The following is a 27,965-nucleotide window of genomic DNA, read 5'->3' on the forward strand; positions in this document are numbered from 1 at the left end:
TGGAGGCTGCCAGATCCTGTGTGATCCTGATTGGTGCTCCTTGATATTTGAATTGTTTCTTTCTGGCTTCTTGTAAGATTTTTTCTTTTGCTTGAAAGCTTTTGAATTTGGCAATAATATTTCTAACCGATTTCTTCTCTGGGTCGAATGTAGTGGGTGTTCTATGAATCCTTTCGATGTCTATATTGCCCTCTTGTTTTAGGACTTCAGGGCAATTTTGCTGAATAATTTCTTTTAGTACGGAGTCCAGGTTTCTATTAATTTCTGGTTTTTCTGGAAGACCAATTATTCTCAAATTGTCTCTTCTAGACAGGTTTTCTTGGTCTGTCACTCTCTCATTGAGATATTTCATGTTTCCTTCTATTTTTTCAGTCTTTTGACTTTGTTTTATTTGTTCTTGTTGTCTTGAGAGATCGTTAGCTTCCAATTGCTCGATTCTAGCCTTTAGGGATTGATTTTCCGCTATAATCTTTCGGTTTTCGGCCATAATCTTCTGGAATTCCTTTTCAATCTGGTCATTTCTAGTGTTCAATTGCAAGATTTTACCTTTTAAACAGTTATTTTCTTGCCAGATCTCTTCCATTTTCCTCAAAATCTCAGTTTTGATCTCTTCCATAGCTTGTGAGGGGTTTTCCTTATTTGAGGAGAGTCCGGATGCTTGTTTGTTCTCCTCCTCTGTTTGCTCGGTTGTCTGGATTTTCTCTGTGTAAAAGTTGTCGAGTGTTAAGGGCTTCTTTTTCTTGTTGTTATTCTTTCTCTTCTGACTTTCCTGAGGTTGGGTAGCCATCATTAGCCCAGCAGCTTCTCAGGCTTATCCTCGCGCTCAGGTTCTGTCCGCGGTCTATTGGTACCTGAGGTCTGAGATCTGGTTTTTTCCAAGGTCAAGCCCCCTAGTGGACCCCCTTGCTTGATCCTCTGCAGGAGGTTCCTTTACCAGTCTCAGGGCGCTGCTTCCACAGTTGTATACCGGTCTGCACTGGTTCCCCACTCAGGTTTTCAGAGCTTTAGTTCCTGGCTGTGTCTGCCTCCACCCACGCCTCCGCCAGTGCCGGTGCGCTCTGCGCTGGGCGATCACTCTCTGCCCTCGCGCTCAATAAGCTCTGGCTTATTGGGGTCCTAAATCTTGCTGCTCTCAGGAACAGGCCCCAGAGCTGCCAATGACTCGATGGGTGCCCCAAACTTGCTCTATTTTTTTTTAAGCTGGCTTCAGAGCTATAGATTTTGTGTGTGGAGGGGGTGGGGGTGGGGCGGTTGCTCAGCCCGCGATTTAGTGAGAGCCCTTTATAGCCTGGAAATGTCTCGATTCCACATACCTTCCACGCTGTGCCCTGTTGTGGGGTTCCTCCGTTCGTCTGGACTTGTTTTTATGTCCCCTTGAGGAGTTTTGTGTGTTTTGGTCAGGAGAGGTTAAGGACTGCTTCTTACTCTGCCGCCATCTTAACCCGGAAGTCGCAATTTTAGCAGCATGGCTTTTATTAAATTTATTTAGGCTATCTTAAAAAATTGAGAGTTCTTTTTCCAAAACTTCTGGTCACCATTAATGTAAAAAATAAAATTAATATATAAAAACCAGTGGAAATACATATCAGCCATGGTGGGGAGGGGGAAGTCGGGGGTGAAGGGGAAAGTAAGAGCATGAATTATGTAACCATGTTAACTTTTCAAAAAATAAATATTAATAAATGTTTAAAGAATTAATATATAAAAATAACTTTAACATTATTGTGTTTTTTTTTAAGATTTATTAATAGCCATTAGAAAATAAAGCCACGTGCCATGCTAGGTTAGGCAGTTCAAAAGCCCTGCTGTTCCCAGCTCTCACCATGGTGGATAGGAAGCAAAGAGGAAGTGAAAATCCAGCCCCTCAGTTTTATCCCCCTGTCTACATCATGTGTAACAACAGGAAGCCAGTGGGCTCATGGGAAATGTAGTTCAAGGACCCCCAAATTTCCAATAGCACATCCCTAAGGGCAAAACTGCTGGGGAGAAACAATAGGATATTTGCATATGAGAAACTGGCTTCTCTTGGTGTTTTTGGGTCAGGAGAAAAAGGACAAAAATATCAGAGACAAAATCCTCAAAACTCTGACTTCAAATCCACTGATTTGAGTTATCTGCCCTCCCTGTTATGTTGGGTTGTAGAGTGTGGAGAAAAAAAAAAAAAAAAAAAAAAAAACGGCAGGGGAGTCCCCTTTCTGTGAAAAATCTTGAGTTGCAACTCTCTCAGCCAGGAGCTCAGGGGAAGCTTAAGAATTCCTCTTATAAACTAGAAGGGGGTGGGGGGGGGTGTTTGGCTGAATAGCATGGGTTTTGCTGTTCCAGGTTGTGTTCCCCTGCTGAAAAATGGCTTGCACAGGCTTGAAAACCCATGTGGGGTGGGGAGTGGGATGGCCAAAAAGCCTGGGGATCTCACCCTTCCATGGGAAAAAAGCAGCACAGATGACAGGCTCAAAGAAATGAGTCCAGGTCTCCCCTCATAGTAGGCCATGGCAGCAGGGGCAGAGGCCAGAACAGCAGTGGGGAACACTGATTCAAGCATATGGGCACAAGAAGCAGCAGGAGAGAAAATGCAGCTTGCAAAATGTATCTGCTCTCTATTCTTTTCTCAAAGGCTTAAAAATTTTTTCGAGAATTCTATCCCTTTGTGGTAGTCATAAATGTAAGCTTAAATTTATAATACATTAATATACAATATAATTAATATACAATATCAATTATTAGTATGCAATACACAATATTAATATATAATATTAGGTATATAATTAATCACAATTAATATACAATATCAGTTTACATTAATTACAATTAATATACAATATACATTTATTATTATATAATTTCATTATATTAATCACAATTGTGATTAATTATTATATTGATGCGCAAAATACAATTAATATACAATATTAACATGTGATATACAATTAATTATACAATAACTGAAAGTATTATATTTAACAAGATTTCTTAATAATAACTTGAAGCAAAAGGAATAAAAAGACAAAAGTAAAAGTTTGAGTAAAACCAGCTTTCCCAGCCACTCACAAGAGAAGTAAGCACACAACTTGGGAATGAAAAGGAAAAGGATGCTGGGTAATGTAGTTTCAGGGGTACACATTTTCTATTTACACAGACAAAGAATGCTATTTGCCTCCACAGAAATAACTGTTGGAGTAGGAATACAAATGAAAGCATATGACTTTTCCCTTGATTATTTGGGTTTTTGTTTTATATGATTATTTACTTACAAAAATGAATAATATGGAAATGTGTTTTGTGTGAAAATACATGTATAACCCAAATCAAATTCCTTGCCACCTCCTGGAGGGAAGGGAGGAAGGGAGACAATTCGGATCATATAACTGTGAACAACTTTTTTGGAAATTTGTTATTATGTGTAATTGGTAAAAGAAATTAATTAAAAACACAAGGATGATAATTATGACCTATGGCTCCTATCTTTAAGAAGTTTACACTTCATATGAGAAGAAAGGAGATCATGCAGTGTAAGTTAAGTAAAAATACAAGATAGAAAACAAGATGGCATGTGATTAAACAGCATATGCCATGGAGCAGAAATTAATGAGTATTAAGTGGTCATAAAAGAAAGTATTCATTTCATTATGTGGCTCCTTGGAGCAGGTGGGAATTTAGCTGAGTCTTGAACACTGGGCAGCCAGATTCTGTCCTTGGTGGAGAAGAGTCCTGCTTAGCATTGTCGACATGGAATCTAGAGACCCCAAACTTGTAGCTTAGTGAGATATGATGAACCCCAAGTTTAGAAATAGTTTGTAGGTTGGAGACCCCCAAAGCTTGTGCTTGTTCCCTGTTCCCATGGGAATCCACCCTGAAGGGAATCTCAGGCTAGCAGTTGCGGACTGAATAATGGACCCCAGGGTAAATGCTAAATACCCTTTTGTCCTAGGTAGTCTTGCCCATTGTATCAGAGACCCTGTCCCAGGAAGGCACACCTGGGCAGGAACTATCCTTTAGTATCCATTGTGTAAGTAGCCCCTTCCCTCACACCCTAGCCTCTAGCTATGATCCCTTTCTCTAGCTTGATTGTATCCTGTCAGTATACTGTCAATCATCTCTCCCAGCCCCTGGATCTTCCCAAATGGTATATAAGTTCCCCAATTTCCTTTGTCCCTAGGAGTGGTCCTCTAGCGGGGTGTCACTCCCAGGGGGATCAGGGAGCAGAGTGAAGCAGTGTTCCTTTAGACTCTGCACAAGGTGCAGCTCTGCATAAGAGGCCAAGTAGCCCTCATCCCCCTTTCCCTTGATTAAAGAGTGGTTTTATGACTATTTAATAGTCCCGTGTTTTTTTCAAAGTTAACAGCATTATTCAAGAGTCTATTTTTATCTCTCCTGGGGAGGAGGACAAATCCTGACTTTTGGCGGAATGAACACCAGGTTTTTAAACTATAACTGAGGGCAGAGCTAATTAGTTGCTTCCTTAACTCCCAGGTTCTCAGTAGCTACTGCACAGAGGTGATCCGGTGATCTTTGAGATCCCACCAGGTCAGGGGAGAGGGTGTTGGACCCCTAGAACACTGCTTGTCTGACTGCTTTCCATGGTTCCTCACGTCCTGGGGAGAGGAGGGTACTGGGGTGGTCAGAGTACAGAGAGTCAGAATGATTTATGGTGGAAGAAGATTTGATCCCCGGCCAGGGTAACTCTAGGAACAATCTGTCAGCCAATAATTGATGTCTAGGAAATGCTGTACCAGTTTCAGAAAGGAGTCTAGTTTGAGTGGAACATCCTATGGTAGGAAAAGAACATGAGATGAAACTGAAAAAGCAGGATGGCTTCAGGTTTGTGCAGAACCTTAAATGCCCATCGAAGAAGGTTACAACCTTAGTAGGCAGAGAGCCCCTAAAGAGATTTAATTGGAGAACTGGCATGATCAGATCTATGCTAGAAATATATTAATGAAAGCCATGAGTGCTGGCTAGTCTAGGAGTAGGAAGTCACTATTTCCCATATAGGAGGAAAGTGAGTCTATTCATGTAAACTGTAGTGTATAAATGTTTTTTCAGCTCTCACAGAATACTTTGACTCTGGCCTCAGAGTCTCCCTAGTTGTGTGATCCTGCACAAGTCACTTATCCTAAATTGCCTAGACCTTATTCTTTTCTGCCTTGCAACCAGTATTAGTATTGATTCTAAAATGGAAAGTAAGGCTAAAAAACAACAACAACTGATTGACCGCATACAAAGTAGGGAGTAACATTCACAAAATCTTGGTGAAGATAAATGATAAATTTGGGATAAACGATCCCCCCCAAATTTCTATGCTGTTAAGAAAGATGTTCTGATATTAGATAAGAGGGTCTCAGGTATTTTGTAGGGACTCAAATATATGAGCATTAAATATAGAAAGAGATTTAAAAGTTACAATAAGAATATGGAATGTGGGATGTCATCTTCCTCTAAATATATTATGTTATTCAGTAACTGAAAATCCTGAGTTAAATGAATGACATCCTCTCTTATCACTCCCTCCCTTTTCCCCAATAGTTCACTTCTAAGCTAAGAATTCCAACTTGTGTTTGGGATAATGGATCTCACTTTCATCAAATTCTCTACCAGGAAAAGCAGTAGACTTCTAATTAATCAATCAACAAATATTATTATGCGTCATGCATTTTGCTAAGTTCTTTTTTTTTAACCCTTATCTTCCATCTTAGAATCTATAGTGTGTATGGTTCCAAGGCAGAAGAGCAATAAGGGCTAGGCAAATGGGGGTTAAGTGACTTGCCCAGGGTCACACAGCCAGGAAGTGTCGGAGTTCAGATTTGAACCCTGGATCTCCTGTCTCTAGGTCTTTCAATCCTCTGAACCCTGCAGCTCCCACCATGCTAAGTTCTGAGGATACAAAGACAAAAGTGAAGCAGTACTTGATTTTGAAGAGATTACAACTAAACCAGGGGAGACAATGTATATATCTACAGATCCAGGATAATTCTGAGAAAGGGAGGAAAGGCATGCTCAATTAGGGAGCGTCCAAAAAAGGCTTTATAGATAAATCTTGAAACAACTTAGGGATTTTAAGAAAGAGACAGAGGTGAGGAGGCATTGTTTTCCAGAGATAGGAGAAATTTTATATAATGGTACAGAGGTGAGAGGTGAAATATAATGTATGGGAAATGGGAGATAAAATATATGAGAAACAACAAGAACACCAGTTTGGTTAGACCGGCCATAGAGCTTGTGAGAGGGAGTAACATCATAAAGTAAAGGTAGGTTAGGACTGGATTGTGACAAGTTTAATTTTTTAAATTTGTTTTTATATTTAATGTCTTGTGTTTATTTTATTTTAATAACAAATTTTCACATAAGTTTCCCAAAGTTATATGATTCATGTTGTCTCCCTCCCTTCTCTCTCTCTTCTTAGAGTTGACAAGCAATTCAGTTTGGGTTATAAATGTATTAAAATATATTTCACATGAAATATACTTCCATATTATTCATTTTTGTAAGCGCATAATCTTATAAAACCAAAATCCCAAATCATATACCCAAGTAAACAAGTGATAAATTCTATGTTTTCATCTGTATTTTTACGCTAATAGTTCTTTTTCTAGAGGTGGAGAGTGTTCTTTGTCATAAGTTCTTCAAAATTTTCCTGGATCATTGTATTGCTGAGGGTAGTAAAGTCTATCACAGATAATCGTTCTACAATATTGCAGTTAACTGTGTATAATGTTCTCCTGGTTCTGCTCATTTCACTCCACATCAGTTCATGTAGGTCTTTCAAGTTTTTTCTAAAATTATCCTGTTCATCATTCTTTATAGCATAAGTATTCTATCATTATCATATACCACAATTTGTTCAGCCATTCCCCAATAAAGGGGCATCTCATTTTCCTATTTTTTTGTGTGGCAGATTTTAAATGCCAAACAGTTCTATTTCATTTTAGAGGAATTAGGAAGCCACTGGAGTTCATTGAGTAGGGACCTCAAGTAGGAGAATGGTTTTAGTTGAATGAAGAGGTCAGAAGCTAGATTTTTTAAAAGAGTTGAGAGATAGAGAGCCAGGCCTAGAGATGTGAAGTCCTGGGTTCTAATCCGACCTCAGATACTTCCTAGCTGTGTGACCTTGGGCAAGTCACTTAACCCCCATTGCCTAGCCCTTGTTGTTCTTTTGCCTTGGAACCAATACCCAATAATGCATAGAAACTTCTAGGAGTTTGGCTCAGTACAAAATGCCCCAAGATTCTTTAGCCTGGATTTGCATAGGAATAGCCTGCTCAGGACTAATGAGAGCTAGTACTGGTGTACATATGAGACCTCTAACAAAGCTCTTAAAACTCTAGTCACATTAATTGTCACAGTGATCTGCAAAAAATCCAGGGAGTGTATTCCAAATTGTTCCTTTTAACCCTTCTACTTATGGGTCCTCTGTATTTGCAATGATAGGATTATAACTCTTTGATTATAGCCACCAAATGCCAAATATGGCCTAATTCCCTCCTAATTTTTCAATAATGATTAGTTGATGATTTACAAAATCAGTGCTCACTCACTATTGTGATACTAGTGACCTGCATGGAACTGACATTTATTTGTTGATAGCTTTAGAAGAGTAGCTTCTAGGTAAGTATCATCAGTATTTTTCCTTAGGGTTTTCCAACAGCTCCCCAAATTTAATGAGATTGTTGACATGGAATCTAGAGACCCCAAACTTGTGGCCTAGTGAGATCTGATGAACCCCAAGTTTTAGGAATAGCTTGTAGGTTGGAGACCCCCAAAGCTTGTGCTTGTTCCCAGTTCCCTAGAGAATCCACCCTAAAGGGAATCCCAGACTAGCAGTTGCAGACTGAATAATGGACCCTAGGGTAAATGCTAAATATCTTTTTGTCTTAGGTAGTCTTCTCCTTTGTATCAGAGACCCTTTCCCAGGAAGACACACCTGGGCAGGGACCATCCTTTAGTATCCATAGTAAGTAGCCCTTTCTCTTAGACCCTAGCCTCTGTCTAGGATTCCTTTCCCTGGCTTGATTGTATCCTGTCAGTATGATAATGTCAATCATCTTTCCCAGCCCCTGGATCTTCCCAAATGGTATTTAAGTTCCCTAATTTCTTTTGTTCCTTGGAGTCCGCATCTAGCATCCAGCATCCAGCATCCAGCATCCAGCATCCAGCATCTAGCATCTAGCATCTAGCGCAGTTGCACTCCCAGGGGGTCAGGGACCAGAGCAAGCACTGTTCAATCCTTGGACTCTACAGAGGGCATGTGGCGTGGCTCTGAGTGGAGGCCTAATTAGCCCTATTTCCCCTTTTCCTTAATTAAAGAGTGGCTTTTCTGACTATTTAATAGTTCTGTGTTTTTTCTAAATTAACAAGATCATCTAGATAAACCAAATCCTCTAAGTAGTTCATGTCCCCTTTTCACTGAGCTATTAAAAACTGTTAGGCCTGGGAAGCCAACAGAGTATAAGAGCTGATAAAAACAGCAACACTTAATGAATGGTAAGGAAAGCCCCCAACCGGTAACATCTGCTAAATGATGGAAAGACCCCGGTCCAGTAACATCTGGTGAATGGATGATAGGAAGCATGTGTTAACATCCAGCTCCCCCCCACCCCCCCCCACCCCCAAGTTCCTGCTCAAACTATATAAGACTGGCTGGGCCCCTCATTCAAATGTTTCCATTTTGCCTTGGAGGCTGTGGGACCCAAGCTTGAGCTTGTAATAAAACAGTACCTCTTGCTTTTACATTATCTGGTGTGCCTCCTAATTTGGGAAATCAGAACCTGACTGAACAAAACCAATGAATCCATTGGGACATTTTTTCAAGTTGGAAGAATCCCACTGGATAGATGAAGACTGGCTTTTCTTTTATATTCCCCTGCCACAGAGAATTAATTGTTGTTTTTGTCCAGTTGTTTTGATTATGTCCAACTCTCTGTGACCCCGTTTAGGGTTTTCTTGGCAGAGATATTGGAGTGGCTTGCCATTTCCCTCTTTAGCCCATTTTACAGATGAGAAAATTGAGGCAAAGAGGGTAAAGTGATTTGCCCAGGGTCACACAGCTAGTAAGAGTCTGGAGCTGGATTTGAATGCAGGTCTTCCTGACTCCAAGCCTGGTGCTCTGTCCATTATGCTACTTAGATATTCTTCTTCTAAGACAGTGAAGTGCCTGTAGACTTATCCCAATAAATGAGTCTGAACCAACAATGCAAAATGCAAAGGGACTTTATTATCTTAGCGTAAGCTAAGGGACTCACAGGGACAAGTTGATGTGTGACCATGAGCTGTGCCAGCTGGGTTTTTATAGAGTGGTAGGCAGCAGGGGGTGGGATAGGGGGATGTCTTCAAGGTAGGTGTTCCTTCAGATAAGGGGGAAAGGTCTGGAAACCAAAGGTCTTTAAGTTAGGAATTCCTACAGACAAGCCTGTTTCACTATAATGCTATAGAGGGGTCTAGCTTTTTAATTATGACTCTCTCTAGGTTCCACAACAGTGTGATAACATTCATATTGAGAATACTGGCTTGTGGATTCTCTGTTGGCATCCTGAATTCGTGACAGGATTTTTTTTCCTCATTCAAAGGTTGATATTTCACATTACTCTTCCCAGTCTTATTCCAACCAAGGAAGCAAATGAGCATTTATTAGTCTGGCTAATTGATATCACTGATAATTAATGTAGAGGAAAGCACACTGGTGGGGGCTCATGTGCCATTGCTTTAGAAAACTATCTTCTCTAAACAGGGATACTAAACTAGCCTCTGAGCCAATATAGTAGCAACACTCTAGGGACCCACTTCCTTATTTTAAGCAAGAATTGGGATAGTGGCTCTAGAGTTTATAAATGCTGCACAGAAATGATAGATAGAGTGTTATATGTGAGGAAAAAGTAGGCTATTATAATTGGCCATGGAGTGTGTGGAGAGGAGTTATATGCATAAGATATTATAGGCTTTAAATACTCAAGGAGTTTATGTTAGATCTTAAAGATAATAAGGAACTACTAGAGTTTATGGAGTGGGGAATAGGGTGCATGATCAGAAAATAATTTAAACAGCTTTATGGAGGATAGAGAGCAATGAGGAAAGATTTAAGGCAGGAAGTCCAACTATGACACCCTGTGATAATTAATGAAAAGATTGATTTCTGAGGTCTTCTATCCAGAGTGATTTTTGAGATTTCTCTCAAATAGGATAGAGATGGATTTTGTGTACCAATTTCTGAGCCCAGCCAATGACATGAAATAAAAACATCTCACTCAACCTCTACAAATGAGTCAACTCTTCCCCCAGATTAGATAATATTTCCATGCCTCAGACACAAGAGAATCTCCAAAATAAAATGCCTATGGAATTGAACCCTATGGTGGAATGGAGCTCTACTCTGGTGCCATGTTGCTGAAATCTTGTGTTCTCTACCAGCATTGTTTTCTATCCTTCTATAGGCTTCTTTGCATAGGACACAAGAATTATCAAGGGGTTCATGTGCTGAAGTACAGAATAATTCACACATTTTCAAATAGAGTAGGTGTGTTGATTTATTTTCTGACAAGGATGGGTTTCTATTTGGTACAGGGGGGAGGTGAGTTAGTGAGTAAGGAAAGAATATTAAAAAAAAAGACCAGAGCAGCAATAAATCATTTAAAAGTATACAGAGAGAAATAAAAAGAATATCAATAATATATTATCTTCCTTATTTGTATCCATTTGGAGAATATCTTGGTATAAAGTGTGAAGTGGATAATAGTATAGAAAAAATTATGTTTAAATGAATATTTCACTCTTCTATGAAGATATACTCCAATGATTGCATGACCTAGTATAAAAGGTCATATCATAAAGTGGGGAAACAAGAAAGAAAATACCTGTCAGATCCCAGAAGAGAGACGAAGTTCATGTCAAAACAAGTGATAAAAAAGATCACAGAAAGTAAAATGGATAATTTTCATTATATAAGATTAAAGATTTTGCACAAATAATCCAATAGAACTTAGATTAGAAAGGAAGTAATTGACTGAAAAAATGCAAATTTCTCTGTAATGATCTCATTTCTAAAATATTGAAAGAACTGATTTAACTTTATAGGAAAAGAAACCATTCCTCAGTTGATAAATGGTCTAAGGATATGAAGAAGCAGTTATTTAGGAAAGAAATGTAGGCTATCTATAGCTATGTGAAAAAAGTGTTCCAAATCATTGATAATTAGAGAAATGAAAATTTAAGCAATTCTGAGGTTCTACCTCATGCCCATCAGATTATCACAGGTGACAAAAAAGAAGAAGAACCACCCCCCACCCACCCACCCAGGGAGATAAAGATCACAGCCACCACACAAAGCTAACTGTACTAGGATGACCATTGTCTTAGGAAAGGTACTTAGTAAACTAGTGACTGGAAATTTCCACTGAACTGAAGAACTCTGTGCCCTACATAAAGGGATACCTAGGTTTTTGTTGACATTGAATATCGTTAGTTTCGGTTTTCCTTGATTATTTCCCAGGAAAATTTGTCTCAGTTTTTGTTACTTACCTTTAATTTTGTCAGCATGCCCATGTTACCTTGCTGCTAATTTTGTGAAAACAAAGAACGACCCAAGTGTTCTCCTGTTCAGTGTGTCATTGTTTCTCTTGTGTGAGCATCACCCCACATGTCTAGCCAAACAATTCCATTGCTTTCCAATGTTTCTGTGTCTTTTTTTTTTTTTATTTGTTGTGAGTGCTAAATCTACAATTAAATGTAAGTGATTACTGAGTATACAGTATTTGGTTTAATGTGTTTTTCAGTTTCAAAACATACATAACACATAAGATAAAATCACATGTGCTCAAATCTCATTGTCCTTGTTAAGTATTTCCCTTGCTAATAAACTAACCCTTTCCTTTTAACTCCATCATGGGAACCAAAGTAAGTGTCCAGATAGTACCTAGATGCCTAAAGTCCTTATGGAAGGGGATTCCCCTTCCAAATAATAACCTCTCTCTCCCCTCCTGGCAGTTTTCCCTAAACCAAGAAGAGTCTTCAGAAAGGTAAATGCCATGTTAAATGCTCATTTATTCTTTACAATAGTCTTTTATATTCATTTCTTGTTTTTAATTTTAAACACATTTATTCATTGGTTTCAGATTTCGCCCATTGTTTTCAAATGGATTATCAATAAAAACGGAGATATCAATGTGTATTGTAAGGGGTGGGGAAAGACCGTCCATTGGTTACTAAAGGTTTGGGACTGAGGATGTAGGGTGTGTGGGTGTGGCCTAGATACAATAAGAGAAACCAAGTAGATTTGATTGTATCAGCTAATCCTTTGTAAGGTGATTTGATTCTATTAGCTAATCCAGTGTTCTAGTAGTTTTAGGTTAAGTACGAATTCTGTACCTCAAGGTAGAGGTACAAATTTCAGAAACAGGAAACCTATTTAGGGTGGAATATGAATATAATGAAATACTAGAGACCCCAAACTTGTGGCCTAGTGAGATCTGATGAACCCCAAGTTTTAGAAATAGCTTGTAGGTTGGAGACCGCCAAAGCTAGTGCTGGTTCCCTGTTCCGGAGAGAATCCACCCTGAAGGGAATCCCAGACTAGCAGTTGCAGACTGAATAATGGACCCTGGGGTAAATGCTAAATACCCTTTTGTCTTAGATAGTCTTCCCCATTTGTATCAGACACCCTTTCCTAGGAAGGCACCCCAGGGCAGGAACCATCCTTTAGTATCCTTTGTAAGTAAGTAGCTGCTTCCCTTACACTCTAGCCTCTGGCTAGGATTCCTTTCCCAGGCTTGACTATGATTCCTTTCCCAAGCTGGATTGTATCCAGTCAGTATGATAATGTCAATCATCTTTCCCAGCCCCAGGATCTTCCCAAATGCTATATAAATTCCCCATTTTCTTTTGTTCTTTGGAGTTAATGCAGTGGCACTCCCTAGGGGGTCAGGGACCAGAGCGAGCAGGGTTCAATCCTCAGACTTGGCATATGGCACATGGCTCGCGGCTCTGAGTGGAGGCCTAATCAGCCCTGTCCCCCTTTTCCCTAATTAAAGAGTGGCTTTTATGACTATTTAATAGTTCTGTTTTTTCCTAAGTTAACACTATTGTGCTGTAAAAACTGAGGGAAAAGATGGTTTCAAAGACATAGAGAAAAACTTGTATGAATTGATGTAGAATGATGTGGGAAGAACCAGAAGAATCAAAAGAACAAAACATAACGTAACCTCAATATTGTAAAAATGAACACATTTGAAAAAGGAATCCAATGAAAAAAATGATTAACTATGATTCCAGATGACAGATAGAGAAGACTGTTATCCACATTGTGATAGATGATAGAGTAATATGCAGAATAAGAAATTCATTTTGGACTATCAATATAAGGATTTATTCTGCATGACTATCTGATGTAGAAGTTCTCTCATTAAGGGAGGTGGGAGGAAGAAGAATGCTTGATCATTGAAAAAGTAATATAAAAAGAGAACAGGAAAAGAGGATTGTACAAATATGAAACTTTGAACTTTTATGATGTGGTTTTTAAAAGTGCATATTAAGTAAAGCATGATTGTAACAAAACTATCTTGCCTGTCTGTGTTCTCATATAAAATTCCTTCTGTTCTCTACTGTGTATAATTCATTTTTCATTAGCAACCAGTCCCCTACACACAATAAAAAGCCCTCTCATAACAAATAAGTAGAGTCAAGTAAAACAAATTCACACATTGGTCATGTCTGAAAACGTATGTCTCATTTTCTACCCAAGGACATAAGAGGTAGGAGGCATGTTTCATCTCCAGTTTTCTGGAGTAGTAGCCTTTAATAAAAACATTTATTAAAATGTTTATTGACTGATAGATTGGAGTCAATGATTGCTTGTAGCATTGATTAGAGTTCTTAATCCAAAGTTGATTGTTCTTTTCTATTTTAGTCATTGCATTATTATAATTTTTATACTAAATTATTACATTGTTATATTTTTCTATTATTCTCATTGTATAATTTGTTCTGTTTCTCTGCTCATTTCATGTCAGTTAATACAAGTTCCTTTCATCGTTTCTTACGGATCAATTACATTCTATTACATTCATATTTTATAATTTATTTAGCTATTAGTATATGGTCATCCACTTTGTATTATCTTGTTAAAATATTTTAAAATTTCCTTTTCAGTTTTTAAAGAACTATTAAGAAATACCATTTCTTCAATCTAAAATACACTTTCTAGAACTTTCTTTTTGGAAAGTGGGAAAACCAAGGTTGGGGACTCCCATTCAAATGACCAGGGATGAACCCTTCTCCTGGGGAAAGCCTAAGTTAAAATTTTGATTAACAAAGGAGAAGTTTATCTGCAACCAAAGCCCCAGGAAAACTAAAACAACAACCACTCCACCCACCAAAAAAAGGTGGTGGGGAATTTGAATTTCAATTAGCTCACAGTTTTCTGGATATGTCCCCTTCCCCCACTAGAATGATTCAGCACCAGTCCTAAAATTAAGCCCCAATGCCAGGTCTTTCCGGACCCAGATATATTAAAACTTATCCACTGGTTTTTGGTAGCCGGTGGCTCTTGCCTAATTCTCACCACAACCCTAAGGTCTTCTCTAATCGGCTCTTCATTTTGTATCTTCTCTCAAAGAGCTTGGCTTGCTCTTTTTCCTGGGTTTATGAATTCTAAACCCCACTCTCCTATGGATTTAATTACCATCTCTACTCAGATGATTTTTTTTTAAACTCTTAACTTCTGTGTATTGGCTCCTAGGTGGAAGAGTGGTAAAGGTGGGCTATGGGGGTCAAATGACTTGCCCAGGGTCACACAGCTGGGAAGTGTCTGAGGTCGAATTTGAACCTAAGACCTCCCATCTCTAGGCTTGGTTCTCAATCCACGGAGCTACCCAGCTTCCCCCTACTCCGAAGATCCTTAAAGCTGTTATCTTGCTGCTAAATTCTATTCAGACCTTCAATTTCACACCTCCAGCTGTCTTTAAGATAATTCAAATTTGGGGGCAGCTGGGTGCCTCAGTGGATTGAGAACCAGGCCTAGAGACGGGAGGTCCTAGGTTCAAATCTGGCTTCCGACACTTCCTAACTATGTGACCCTGGACAAATCACTTAAATATTTAGAGTAACTTTTTGGGGTGGCATCAAAGAACTGGAAACTAAGGGAGTGCCCGACACTCGGGGAATGTAACATATTATGGCACGTGAATAGAATACAATCATACTCTAAGAAATGAGGAATGGGACAATTTCAGAGAAATATGGGAAGACTTGCATGGACTGATAGAGGGAAGCAAGCAGAAGAGGGACTTTTGAAAGATTACGCTAAGCGTAGCCTAGCCCAACCTAACTCCAGTATTTCTTAGGTAAGGCAACTCCTAAGCCTCGAGGGGTTAAGTGATTGGCCTTAGATCCTAGGATGGGGGTGGTTCGGGGTAAGCGATAGATTCCGATTCTGACCACTTGATGCTAAATACCAAGTTCCTTTGTGTTTGGCTACCAGAGAGTGGGGGAAGGGAAGGTGGTGGGGTCAGTGGTGTCCACGGACAGAACTGGGCCAGCCTAGTGGAAGAGTAACTTTTAGGACCAACTCCCTGGGCAGCTCTCTCTACCCAACCCGTGGGGGGCGGTGGGCAGGAGCCTCCCTTCTCCTCCCTCAGTTTGTATCCAGGATGGGGGGTGGGGTGGGGTGGAGGATGAAGCCTCTCTGGCCCAGGAGAATGGGGGCGGGGCGGAGGCGGGCACCCTTTGGGGGTAGTTTCCCCGCCCGAGCACTCGAGGACCAGGCTGGACATGGCGCGGTCGGGCGACCTTGTGCGGAGGCTATTAGCCATCTATACCGGCGGCACCATTGGCATGCGGAACCGGGAGGGCGGTGAGTGCAGGGCTGGGCGGTCTGGGGTGGCAGTGAGTGAAAGTGTGTGCTGCGCTATCGCTGAGTTGCTTTTGCCCACTCTCCCATCCCCCATCCTCCCGAGCAGGGAATCCGGAAAGTCCTCCCAGAGCGGGGATGCAGGTGGAGGCCATGCTCGCGCTTTTCTCCTCCCTCCGCTTCCCACGGCGTTGGGGCCGGGGCAGGCGCTCTGGCTGGCAGGCTCATCTCCTTAGGACCAGTTCAGGCTGTGAGTGCCGGGCGGCCTTCTTGTCTCGGGCTGAGCTCCCGGCTGGCGGGGTTGGGGCGCTGCCTGGTGGAAAAGAAGGAGCAGAGCCCTCAGTGAGCAAGTTATTTCCAGGATCACCTTCAGGTTCCTCATCTCTAAAAATGAGATCTCTATGACTTTTGGCTTTAACCCTTTCAGGCTTTAACCCGTCTGTGATCTAGTTTAGAAAGCACTTACTTGGTCAAGGAATGGCAGCCCTTCTGAACTTTTTCTCTTCTCCCAGTATCTACCGTCCCTTTTCCCCTCCCCCTTTTCCCCCCGCCCCAAGCTGGATGATTCCTGATCATAGGATGGAGAGCCTAGAGAACACTCTAGAAATCGCAGATGTAGGAGCCAAAGTCTCAAGAGAGAGAAACTGTTTTGTCTTAATTTGCGTTGGTACAAGGAGAATCCACATTCTCTGGCTCCGATTTCAGCACTGTTCAGCCTGCTCAAGGCTATCTGAGAGGCAAAGCACTTCCTCCTGGGTCCGGAGCCCATGCTGAAAAGGACGTCCTCTTCCAATCTCCGACTACACCAAATGTCTGTGATCCTTCCTGGATAATGTCTTCATACTGCCAGTCTGAGGCAAAGCTAAAATTTGTAAGTCAATAAGCCTTGACTGATTCCTTAAAAAGTGTCCAGCACTTTACTACGCCCCAGGAAAAGAACAGCAAAAGGCGATCTCCACCCTGAGGACTATCCAATGGAGACCACTACCAAACAAATATTTACAAATGAGCGCTATGTGGGATGAATGGGAAATAATTAACTGGAGGCAATAGAATTAAGAGAGATTGGGATAAGCTTCTTATTGAAGGGGAGATTTTATCTGGGACTTGAAGAAGTCAGGAGTTGTAGTTGTAGAGGGAGAGCATTCCTCGCCTGGGGGATGGGGATGGGGATGGGGATGGGGATGGGGATGGGGATGGGGATGGGGATGGGGTGGGGTACAGGAATAAAATTCCTGGAGCCAAGAGATAGAATGTCTCCGTTTGTTGAATTGATGGGGGGCCTCTGTGGCTGGTTGAGTGTTTGTGGGGAGGTGGTGGGGGTGGTTTATGTACGAATAGACTTTGAATGCAAAAAAGTAGATTTCTGTATTTTATTCTGGAGGTGATAGGGAGCCACTACAATTTTAGGAAGATAACTGGCATCTGAATAGACAATGGATTGGAGAGAGTTGATTCTCTTAAATTCCATAAATATGTAGAGAACATTATATGGTCACTCAGAATTGGGAATCAAGCTGGGAGAGAGAGAGGGGGCGGGGCGGGGTTGGTCATAACCAAAGGCAATGGAAACATCAAGTAAGCAGTTTTCCTTTCCTTAGTAGCCTTGAACTGGTAACACTTGATCTCTTTGGCATGAACTACATGATTGAGTTTGTCTCATCTTCTCTCTAGGGGAGTGATTGCCAGATCAATCTCTCTCCAAAAAAACAAAACACAACCCCACCCCCCACCCCAAATTTGAAATTTCCCTCACAAAGATAGAAGTTTGACTCTTATAATTAAGAGTATCATCTATTCAAGAGACTTGACCTATTCTGGAATTATAGTCTCAACTCTGTCAGTAACCTACTTACTATGTGATCTTGTCCCTGCTATCTGACTCTCGATTTCTTCCTTTGTAGCTGTAAAGTAACTCAGCTGTATTTAGGGTCCCTTCCAGAAGGACTAAAACAGCACAGTGGATGGAGAGTTACCCTTGCCAGGAAGATCCGTGTTCAAATTATGCCACTCACACAGTGTCAAAATTGTGTGACTGGGGCAAGTAACTTAATCTCTGTGCCACAAATAACTTTTGAAAAGAATGGTATATAGAACTTATTGGTAGTTAACAAAATTCTAGATAGTATTTGTAATAAGCTTATCTCCGTGGTTGACACATGGTAGGCACTTGTTTCCTTCCTTTTGTATGCCATTTTATCCATATAGCTCCTTAAAAAAAGTTGCTTTTGGTCTTAGTAATTACTCTAAGATAGAGAAGCAAGGGCTAGGCAAAAAGTGACTTGCCCAGGGTCATGAAGTAGCTGAAGTCAGGTTTGAATCCATATCATCTGGACTCCAGGCCTGCCTCTCTATTCACTAAGCCACTTAGCTGCCCATTTATAACTACTTTTCCAGGTAGGGTTTAGCTAGTAATTGTTAGTCTAAGCTCAAGGCCAGTGCTATGTATTAAACTCTACCTCCATTAGAATTATATATATATATATATATATATATATATATACACATATAAATTAAGAAGCATTTACTATATTCCAGGCAAGATGCTTGGACTATCCTTGGCAGGAAACTGAATAATCTAAGATGTGTGAGAAGGAAGAATCCAAGTCCTCTGGCTCATTGGAATCTAAATATAAACTGGACAGAGTGTCTAGCTCAGACCCTTGCCTTTGCATTCTACTAAAGACTTCTGAATGATGGAGAATTTGGGGAAGGGTATCACTGTCAAAAGATTCTTCTAGGTCTCTCCTTGCCTCTTAGCTATCTATCCTGAATTATGTCAGGCAAAAAGAGGAATTCAACCATATTTTGGACTTCTGGACCTCCCCTCTTCCTTACTTCCATACCTTGTCAGCATCTGGGGGAAAGATCATAAAGTACATTCTTGGTTTTTGTGAGACTGTTGGTCTTGTGTATATTGAGAAAAGCCTTCCCATTTGGACAGCTCCAGTGTAATAAAAGAAGGACTGGATTCAGAAGCTGGAGATTTGGGTGAGTCCTAGTTTACCTCTACTTTCCAGCTGTGATGACCTGGGAAAATGACCTCTCTTGAGTCTTTAGAGCAGGGTGGCATGGACTCCTGTGGCAGTCTGGGGAAGCCTCTGGACTAATTCCCAGAAGAATGTTTTCAAATGCATAAAATAAAAGACATATGGTCTAAAGAAGCCAATTCTACTGAAATACAGTAATTGAAATACATAAAAAATGTAAAACCCTTACTTTCTATCTTAGTAATAACTCTAAAAACAGAAGTGCAAGGACTAGGCAAATGAAGTTAAGTGATTTGCCCAGAATCACAGAACTAGGAAGTATCTGATGGCAGATTTGAACCTAGGTTCTTTGGACTCCAGGTCTGGTTCTCTATCCACTGTGCCACCTAGCTGCCCCTCAAAATACATTTTGAAAAAAGTTCATATGGATCTTAGTTCTCTAGGAATATTAAATATCACTACTAGTCCACAGAATTGTTTTAAGGAAAAGTGCTTTTTTAAACTTCAGGAAACTTGGAAAGGGAGGTATCCTTATTACTTTTGATTGTCATCATTAGTGCCTTTAGCATTGACTTGTGTAACCTTGGACAAATCCGGATGGGCTTCAGCATCCTCCTCAGGCCATTGAAGAAGGTGGATTAGTTGATCTCTAAGATCTTTTCTTGCTCACAGTTTCTTTGAGTCCAGGAGTCTCACCCAGCTTGAGGCATTAATAATTAACGAGGTCATTACGTTCTCTGGAAGCATCGATCACAGCTAACTTGTTTGGGATGTCACTGTTGAAACAGTTCTTGCTTTTACAGGGTAAACAGAGCTGGTTCTAGGGTGGGAGGATCAGCCCCTTCGCACTTCTTCCAAAGTTCAGAGAACAGGGTTTGTGAGGGAAGGTGGTGTGGCTATTGTAAAAGGATATTTTCAGTATGCAATGGAAGGAATATAGCTAACCTTTCTATATGACATTTTAAGGTTTACAAAGTGCCTTAGAAACATTATCCCAATTGGTTCTTTTAAAAAAAAGGTTTTATAGGTGGCAGGCAGGTAGCTCAATGGATTGAGAACTATGCCTAGTGATAGAAGGTCCTGGATTCAAATATGACTTAAGAAACTTTCTTGCTGTGTGATCCTGGGCAAGTCACTTACTCCCCCCCCCCCCCCATTGCCTAGCCCTTACCTCTCTTTGGTTTTGGAACTTACTGATTGTAAGATGAGAGAGTAAGGTTAAAAAATACATACATATGTGTATGTAAATATATTTATGTTAATCATTTCTCATCCTCTCCAGACTGAATCCTCTTGTGTGACACAGGAAACATTAAAACGAAAATATGCCTGACAAAGAGAATCTGCCCTAGTGGTCTTCTACCTCTGCCTTGAGGGAGAGGAAGTATGACTTAGCATCTCTTTTTCTGGATCTTTGTTAGTTTTCTAATGATGTACAACTTCCTTTTAGTGACTTTATCTTGCAATTATTGTATTATTCACCTGTTTTGTTTTTTTTTGCTTATTTCAATTTGCATCATACATTCATCCAAATTATGATGAATATGCTATTTTGTTTTAGGCATATGTTAACAATTTTTTTTGTTAATTTATCACTATTCTAAATCCAAGCATTTCCAGGTAAGAGAGATAGAGAGAGAACATCCCTGATCAGATTCTCTCAGAGTCCACTCATGTCCTCCAACATTTATCAAACACAAGACAATTTGAAGGAATATTTCTAGGAATCTTGAACAAGGAAAAGGTGATAATAAAAATGTGATAAAATCCAGTTTGGGTTTAACATTCTATTCCATCACTTGATCTCCTAAAACTATTCAAAGCCTTCTTTGACCACTACTGTCTAGGGCTCTCTAGTAACAATCAGAGGGATCTCCTACTCCCTGTGAGCAGTCCCTTCAGGAAATGGGGAAAGAGGGCATGGTCTTTTGGAGGGCCCACACACCTCGCCCTGCATGGGAAGGCCAGATTTTAACGAATTGGAGATGTTTCTTGTCTTGAGTTTGGTTACAGTCTCTTAATGCATTTCCTGGGTCTTCAGCTTTCATTTTTGACCTTTTACACACTTTCTAAAATAAAGAACTTAAGAAAGGATTTTAGTAAAGGGTGTTGTTTTCTGAGAAGTTTAATTTAAGCACCGATGAACTTTTCTTCTTTTAGGTAAGTACAGAAAGAACTTTAGACTGCAGAAATATTGACTTTTTAATATGTTATCGGTGATGATCAGAACAAATGCAGAATGTTCCAAATACCATATTATAAACTAATGGCTTAGAATTGCACTAATACTCTTGGAATACTTGTATTCCTCCACCCCCAACCTCTCCACTGAGCCATTCTCTTCTAATTCATTGATTTTATTCATGTAAAGGAGTTTTAATTTTACATTGCCATCCCATTTGCTTATCATATCCCTGTGAGGCCTCTAATACAAGTTTTATTAATTCCATTTTATAGACACATATACTGAGGCTCAGATATAGAAATTTGCCCAAGGTCACACAGCTAAGTAAGTTTCAGTGTTAGGTGTCTTGGCCCAAGTCCATCCCTTCACATACATATTAGAAGAGGCAGCTCAGCACTGTAGAAGCTAGGGGAGATTTGAAATCAGGAGAGATCCAGGTTGAAATTCCACCTCTTGACACTAGCTGTGGGACCACAACCGTGACTGTCACTATGGGCAAACTCCTCTGTACAGAGACAGATACCCTACAGGACTGACAGTTGTTTTCTGTCATGGACTCTGTAAACCTAAAAAGCTCTATAAATCTTAGTTACTATTGCTATGGTTACAATATACTACCATACCCTTTCTTTTTTCTGAGATGAGTGAAGCGGTTGCCAGGTGATTCAAAATTAGACACACACACAAATGTTAAAGGCTAATATGTATATGTGGAAAAGATATGTGGGCTTAGTAGACCTCAAGTTCAATATGCTACAACAGTGTACCATGGCAATCAAGAAAATGAATACAATCTTAGACTTCATTAAGAGAGCCATTGTGTCTAGAACTAGAGAGATGATAACCTGGAACTGAATTTTGCTTTAGGCAGATACCATCTGAGGTTTTTCTAGGACCATATTTTAGGGAACTCATTGACAAACTAAAGTGTCCAATTTAGGCTGACTAGGATGGGGAAGAGATGAAAGGCCAATTATTACAGTGATTGGTTAGAAATGGTAGGATATTTAATTTGTACTGGAGAAGATATGAGAGTGAGAGTGAGAGTGGTAGCACATGATCACTGTCTTCAAAATGGACTGTTATCTGGAAGAAGACTCAGATTTGTTCTGCTTGACCTCAGAAGACAGAAATCAAGGAAATAAGTGGAATAAAGACCATTTTCAGCTCTGTGTTAACCACTTGCAAACTATGATTCTCTAAAAATAGAAAGGCAGATAGGTGGCACAGTGGGTAGAATGTTGGATCTGGAGTCAGGAAGACTTCCTGAGTTCAAATCTGACCTCAGACATGCACAAGCTGTGTGACTCTGCACAAATCACTTAAACTTGTTTGTCTCAGTTTCCTCATCTGTAAAGTGAGCTGGAGAAGGAAATGGCAGAGCATTACAGTATCTTTGTCAAAACCTCCCCCAAAAGAGGTCATGAAGAGTGGGATAGGACTGAACAAAATAAAAAAAGAAGGGACTGTCTAGGAGGGAGTGATTTTTCTCTTATTGGATGATTCTTGAACAGAACACTTGTTGGGTATGTTTTACATTATTATCTGGATTAGATGGACTTGTGGTTCCCTTTCAGTTCTCAGATTTTGTGATTCTCATTCAAGAGGGGCCAGCATTATCCAGTGGTGGTAAGTGGTCTGAGATGGTAAGTTCTAGGAAGGCCACTCTTGACTGCCCACAACCTTGAATGAAATGATTACCAGAGTTTCACTCCTCAGGATCACAAGGTTATTGCTTCCATGATGGTTGGGGGTAGAGGGAGGGTGGTGAGAAGGACAAGACAAGCATGGTTGCTCTCCCCAGCATTGACCTCAAATCCCTATGCCTGGAGTGTGTAACTTCTGGCAGGTCCTCCCAAGGTGGAAAGCCTCAAAGAGTTACTAGCTGTGTGATCCTGAGCAAGTCATTCTCACTTTCTTCATCTGTAAAATAAAGATAATAACACCGACTTCACAGGGTTTTTGGAAGGATCAAATGAGTTAACATGTCAAGTTCTTTGTAAACCTTTAAGAGCTACCAATGGTGCTCCTGCTATCATAGAAGAGCTGGCCTGGCTGAGTGTGGAGAGGCGCAAAACCAGAGGGATGGCTAAAAGAGGGTGGATTTAAAAAATTGACAGGAATATAGGGAAAACTATTAATCAAGGTGTACATGAGCTACGTACATTGGTGAAGAGAGGACCTACAGGGCTAAAATCTGGGATTGTGGAAATAAGTAAAATTACCTCCATGATTTCATTTGGTTCCCACAACAACCACATGAGATAGGTGGTACAACTATTATTAGGATCATAGATTTAAAGCTGGAAGAAATCTTTTAGGCCATTCATTCATTTCACAGATGAGTCTGAGAGCTTAAGGGGCTTGTTGAATGTCACACTTGTATTAAGTGGTGAAGCTGGGATTTTGAATTCAGCTTCTGATACTCTCAAGTTTGGTGCTTTCCCCATTTTGTACCATGTTAGAAAGTGGGACCAGAAAGTAGGTTTCTTATTTACAGTTAGGAGTATTATGCGGCTCCTAAATTGCATTCTAGCTCTGGAAATCTGTTCTGTATTCTGAATTCTATGTTCCTGTCCTGCCTATGAGTTTTGCCCTGTGGCTGATTTCTTGTAGGAAATCACATCTATTTCTTAGCTTCAGATCCTGTCCTGACTATTCTGTTACTTTCTAGGAAACAGTCAGTTAATAGTTAAATTTTTTCCCTATACCTCCCTACCTCTAGATGTTGTGGAGTTCTGAGTCAGGGGTGTGTGTGATGTGGAAGGTATGTACCCTTCTCTCAACCAAACTTGGACTATGACCTTCTGAGGGGGAAGGGGTATGAGAATCACTGAGCTTAGAAAGATAGAGTAATGTTACTTTTTTAAGTTGCTCCTTTGTGGAATGGAGGAGTCATAGAATTATAGGATTTAAAGTGGGGAGGATTTTAGAAAAAATCCAGTACAGTTCCCTTATAAAAAGAAAACTGAGTAAATGGCTATGCAGAGGTAATGAGGTATTGCTTTGGCTCCCTCTCCTGGCAGAGATAGACTTATACATCTACTTGTCAGAGTTCTAGGGGTACCTTGAGAGATTGAGGTGTCTTCTTTTGGATATCCAAAAAGAGTTTTAATTTTATCTTGTTATTCCATTTAATTCTCATACCCCAGGGAGACATGTAATGAAATTTTATTAATTAATTGAGTTTAAGAATTAATTTTATTAATTAATAGATATAGAAGCTGAGACTCAAAAAATTATGATTTGCCCTAAGTTACATAGTGTAATAGGGAATTTTAGGATGTAATAAGGGACTGAAGCTAGGGGTAATAGCTGGTTGTAATAGGGAATAAGGCAAGGCAAAGGACCCAAGGCTGGAGGTAATCAAGGGAGTATTGCAGAGAGGTAATAAGGGCTTAGGCTATAGGTAGTAGCTGGTTGGAATATAGGATAGGCACTGTGGATGGGGTTTGTGAATGCCTAAGGCAATATAGTAGATGAGGAAGGTACAATGATGAAGGTTGGTAGTTGAGGTGGTAGGAGAAATAAGGGAATGTCTGAGTTTAGGGAATATAAACATTAAGGTACCAAGAGTTGCAAGGAAGAGGATAAGTTAATCTAAGGCAGGCAACAACAGCAGGGAAACACAGACTGGGACCCAGGTTAGAGACAAACACTGAAGGGAAACAAGACTGAGCCCTTGGAGTAAAAGGGACACTACAAAGCAAGGTTAGAGCCAGCCAAGACTGGCTTGAAACTGACTAGAGGTTTATAGTCAGTTTCACAGGAAGGGACTAGAAGGAAGTATTGAAGTTACACTTCCTCCAAAATGGATACCTCTCACTCCCTCAAACTCCAGAGAGAATGTTACTTTCTCTCTCCTCCTCCCTCTCTAACTAATCAACTAATGAAGTAGCCAAAGGGTTTTGATTAAAGACCAACAGGGTTTATTGTCTTCTAGGGTAGATTGGGAATGGGTAGAGGATCCAAGGTAACCCTAACAGCCGCTTAGAGAAAGCTTCAGGTGGGGAAGGGAAGCAGGAAAGTGAGACTGAGTAGGAACCAGCCCACTTCAGCCCAAGAGGATTTGTAGTCAAAAGGGGTAGGAAAGCTGGATACAATGATTCAATAGGTAAATTTGTAACAAGGGTGAGCCCTATTTGACTAAACTATCACAGATTTGAACTAACTCTCAGAACTACTTTCCTTTCCAAACTTCTCAGACATTCAGGTAGGGAAAATGAAGGTGGGAATAAGGTAGGGTAGGGAGAGTCAAAGGAATTAGCTAAATTAACAATTTTATAAAAGAAAAGCTACAAAATATAGGCCAGATTTCAATCTAAAGAAGGAGCTCAGATGGACCCTGACTCTCCATGAGTTCCCAGGACCAACTGCCCTTTCCCCCAAGATTCTAAACTCCTTAACTGACAGAAGAACTCTGCAAAGCCTGCAAAATTGTTATGCCCCATCTCTGCACCACAATAGCTAGTAAGTTTCAGTCAGGGGTTCTAACCTCAAGTCCAGTCAAATATTACCTTGAGCCTCTACTATCTGAACCTTCCCCCATTAGGGTCCAGTTTCTACTATCCCAATTCTGTTTGACAACTGTAGCAATAGAATTGGAAATAAGGTAATTCGGCACTGTTAAATAAAGTTTGCAAAAGTAATCTTGCAAACCTTTAGGTTCTCATGCAAGAGTGACATGGCAGGACCAGGAGTTTGAAACATGGGGCATCTAGGTGAAATTCTTATGCTGGCAGTTGAGAACACTCAGGGAGCTGGAAGTCATTTGGATTTGGTTACTGACCAGGTCCAGGCTGCTTTTGGTTTTGCTCTGAGGGTCTCATCTGAGCTGAATAGATTTGAATATGGTTTTGTTCCCACTGTTAATTCTTTGGAGAGAAGAACATCACTGATTGCTAGGAAAGACTCTCAGTGACTGCAAAGTCCTTGAGCTGGTTTTGAGGACTTTCTGAATCTGACCTGGGTCATCTCTGGTCTGAAAGGGATCCTGACTACCTCCAGGTCCTTACTACAGATATTATCAACTGTGAGTAGGAATACTTCAAGATAGAGGAAATAGGAGGTCCCAGACTTTTGGTGTGCTGGCATTTTGAGGTTTTACCTCACTGCCTTGATATCTTTGGGTTTACCAAGTCACTCTGTGCAGAGGCAAGGTTATATATATATTTTAAGAGATAAGGGTTTAGTGACAGAGTAGTTAGATAAGTGTTTTGGGGATCAGTTAGCTGCTAAGGAGGGCTTTAGGCCTAGGCTTTGCAAGATCAGAAGGCTAGTCCTTGAGAACTATGTAGCTTGGGAAGTACTTAGTTAGATAAACCCTAGATTAGGGATTTCCTTATTTAATAACTTTTGTACTAATTTTTATACAAAAAAATATTTTTATAAATCCTTGTTCTCTAAGACAGTGGTGTCTACTGGCCCAGGGCAGGGAGGTTCATACTTTGAATCTCTCTGTAGGTTGAGTAACTGAGGTATAACCATCAAATATTTCATTAGCAACCTCTCAGACTGATTTATATCCTCAGTCTGAAACTTATTTTTTCACAACTTAACATAGATTTGCATTTACAAAAAGATATTTGCTTTAAAGGTGTAACAAGAACAAATTACTAACATTTCACCTCTACTGTCTTGAGGGCAGTACCTGCTACCATCTGGGTCTCCGAGGAAGGTAGGCTCAATTTGGCTGAGTTCCTATATAGCCTTCAACCCACTGAGTTCGTATCCAGATATGACATGGCTGCTGGATGAGCCTGCATCTCACTTATCTCTATCCTGGGGTATTGAAGATCACTCCTTGCTCCTTAGGGCATCACTGGTACATTGGTTCTGAAACCTAGACCAGGGATGCTGGAACATTCAAGTACCTTCTGGACCTTCTAGATTATGGAGGCTCCACTCCCTTTACTAAGAACAGAAAAGAACAATCTTTTTTCAGGTTTGTGTCTTACCAGATTCCATGACTGAAATGAGGACAAAAAGAAATATAGCAAAAGAAGCAGCTGAAGCCAACAAGTCTTTTTGAATGCCTTTTCAGCTACTTAAAGAGCTGCCCCTTCAACTCATGGATATAGGACTAGATCCAGCTACAGTTGCATAATCTCCTGATTCTCTAGGAAGTGAACTCTACACATTACATGTGGGCAGATATTATCCCAAGTGCTCTTTGCATATATTAAACTCTCATTACACATTAAAAATTGGTTGTATACCTGGGACCTGTTGCTTCAAGTCGTGGTCTGTTGCCAGTAATCAACATCAAGGAAATCATCATGGTTGAAATGAGACTGATAAAATACTGGACTTGAGAGTCAGGAAGACCTGAATTCAAATTTGACCTCACATACAAGCTGTATGACCTTAGGCAAGTCACTTAACATTTTTGGGCCTCAGTTTCCTCATCTTTTAAGATGAAGGAGTTGAATTCATTGACCTCCAATTCTAGAGCTAAGAGCCTACAATATCCTGTATTCCCTAGTCCTTAAAATCAATGCTTCTGCTCTACTCTTCTTTTTTACCTTACTTCTCACAAAGCAATTGTAGCCCTAGTGGATAAGACTATGCCTTATTCAATCTACTAGATATGTTCCTGAAAAGCCGTGTATAAACTGAATTTTTAAAAGTAAACCTATTCTCATGTTAAAGGAACTGGGAAAACTCATATCTTAATGAGAATTTCAGAGTTGGAAGGGCCTTTATGTGGGCTTATTTTATGTCCTGCAACTTTGCTAAAGTTGTTAATTTCAATTTTTTTTTAGTTGATTATCTAGGATTCTCTATACCATCATGTAGTCTGCAAAGAGTAATAGATTTCTTATCTATTCTTTAATTTATTTTTTTTGTCTTAGTGTTATAACTAGAATTCTTAGTACAATATTGAATAATAGTGATGATAATGGGCATCTTTGTTTTACCCTGATATTACTGGGAAAGATTTGTAAGGTTCTTCAGAAATCAT

General features: G+C 40.1%; 1 protein-coding gene across 1 annotated transcript in view; it reads left to right on the forward strand.

Annotated features, from left to right (window-relative positions):
* The first annotated feature begins 15,679 nt into the window (after positions 1-15,679).
* Positions 15,680-27,965, forward strand: part of ASPG (asparaginase) — a 155,126-nt gene continuing 142,840 nt past the window's right edge. The window contains 1 exon segment of the mRNA XM_044659912.1: positions 15,680-15,829. Coding sequence (XP_044515847.1) covers positions 15,748-15,829 — 82 coding nt within the window. The 5' untranslated portion in view covers positions 15,680-15,747.

This window comes from Gracilinanus agilis, chromosome 2, assembly GCF_016433145.1.
Source record: "Gracilinanus agilis isolate LMUSP501 chromosome 2, AgileGrace, whole genome shotgun sequence".
Classification (NCBI taxonomy): domain Eukaryota; kingdom Metazoa; phylum Chordata; class Mammalia; order Didelphimorphia; family Didelphidae; genus Gracilinanus; species Gracilinanus agilis.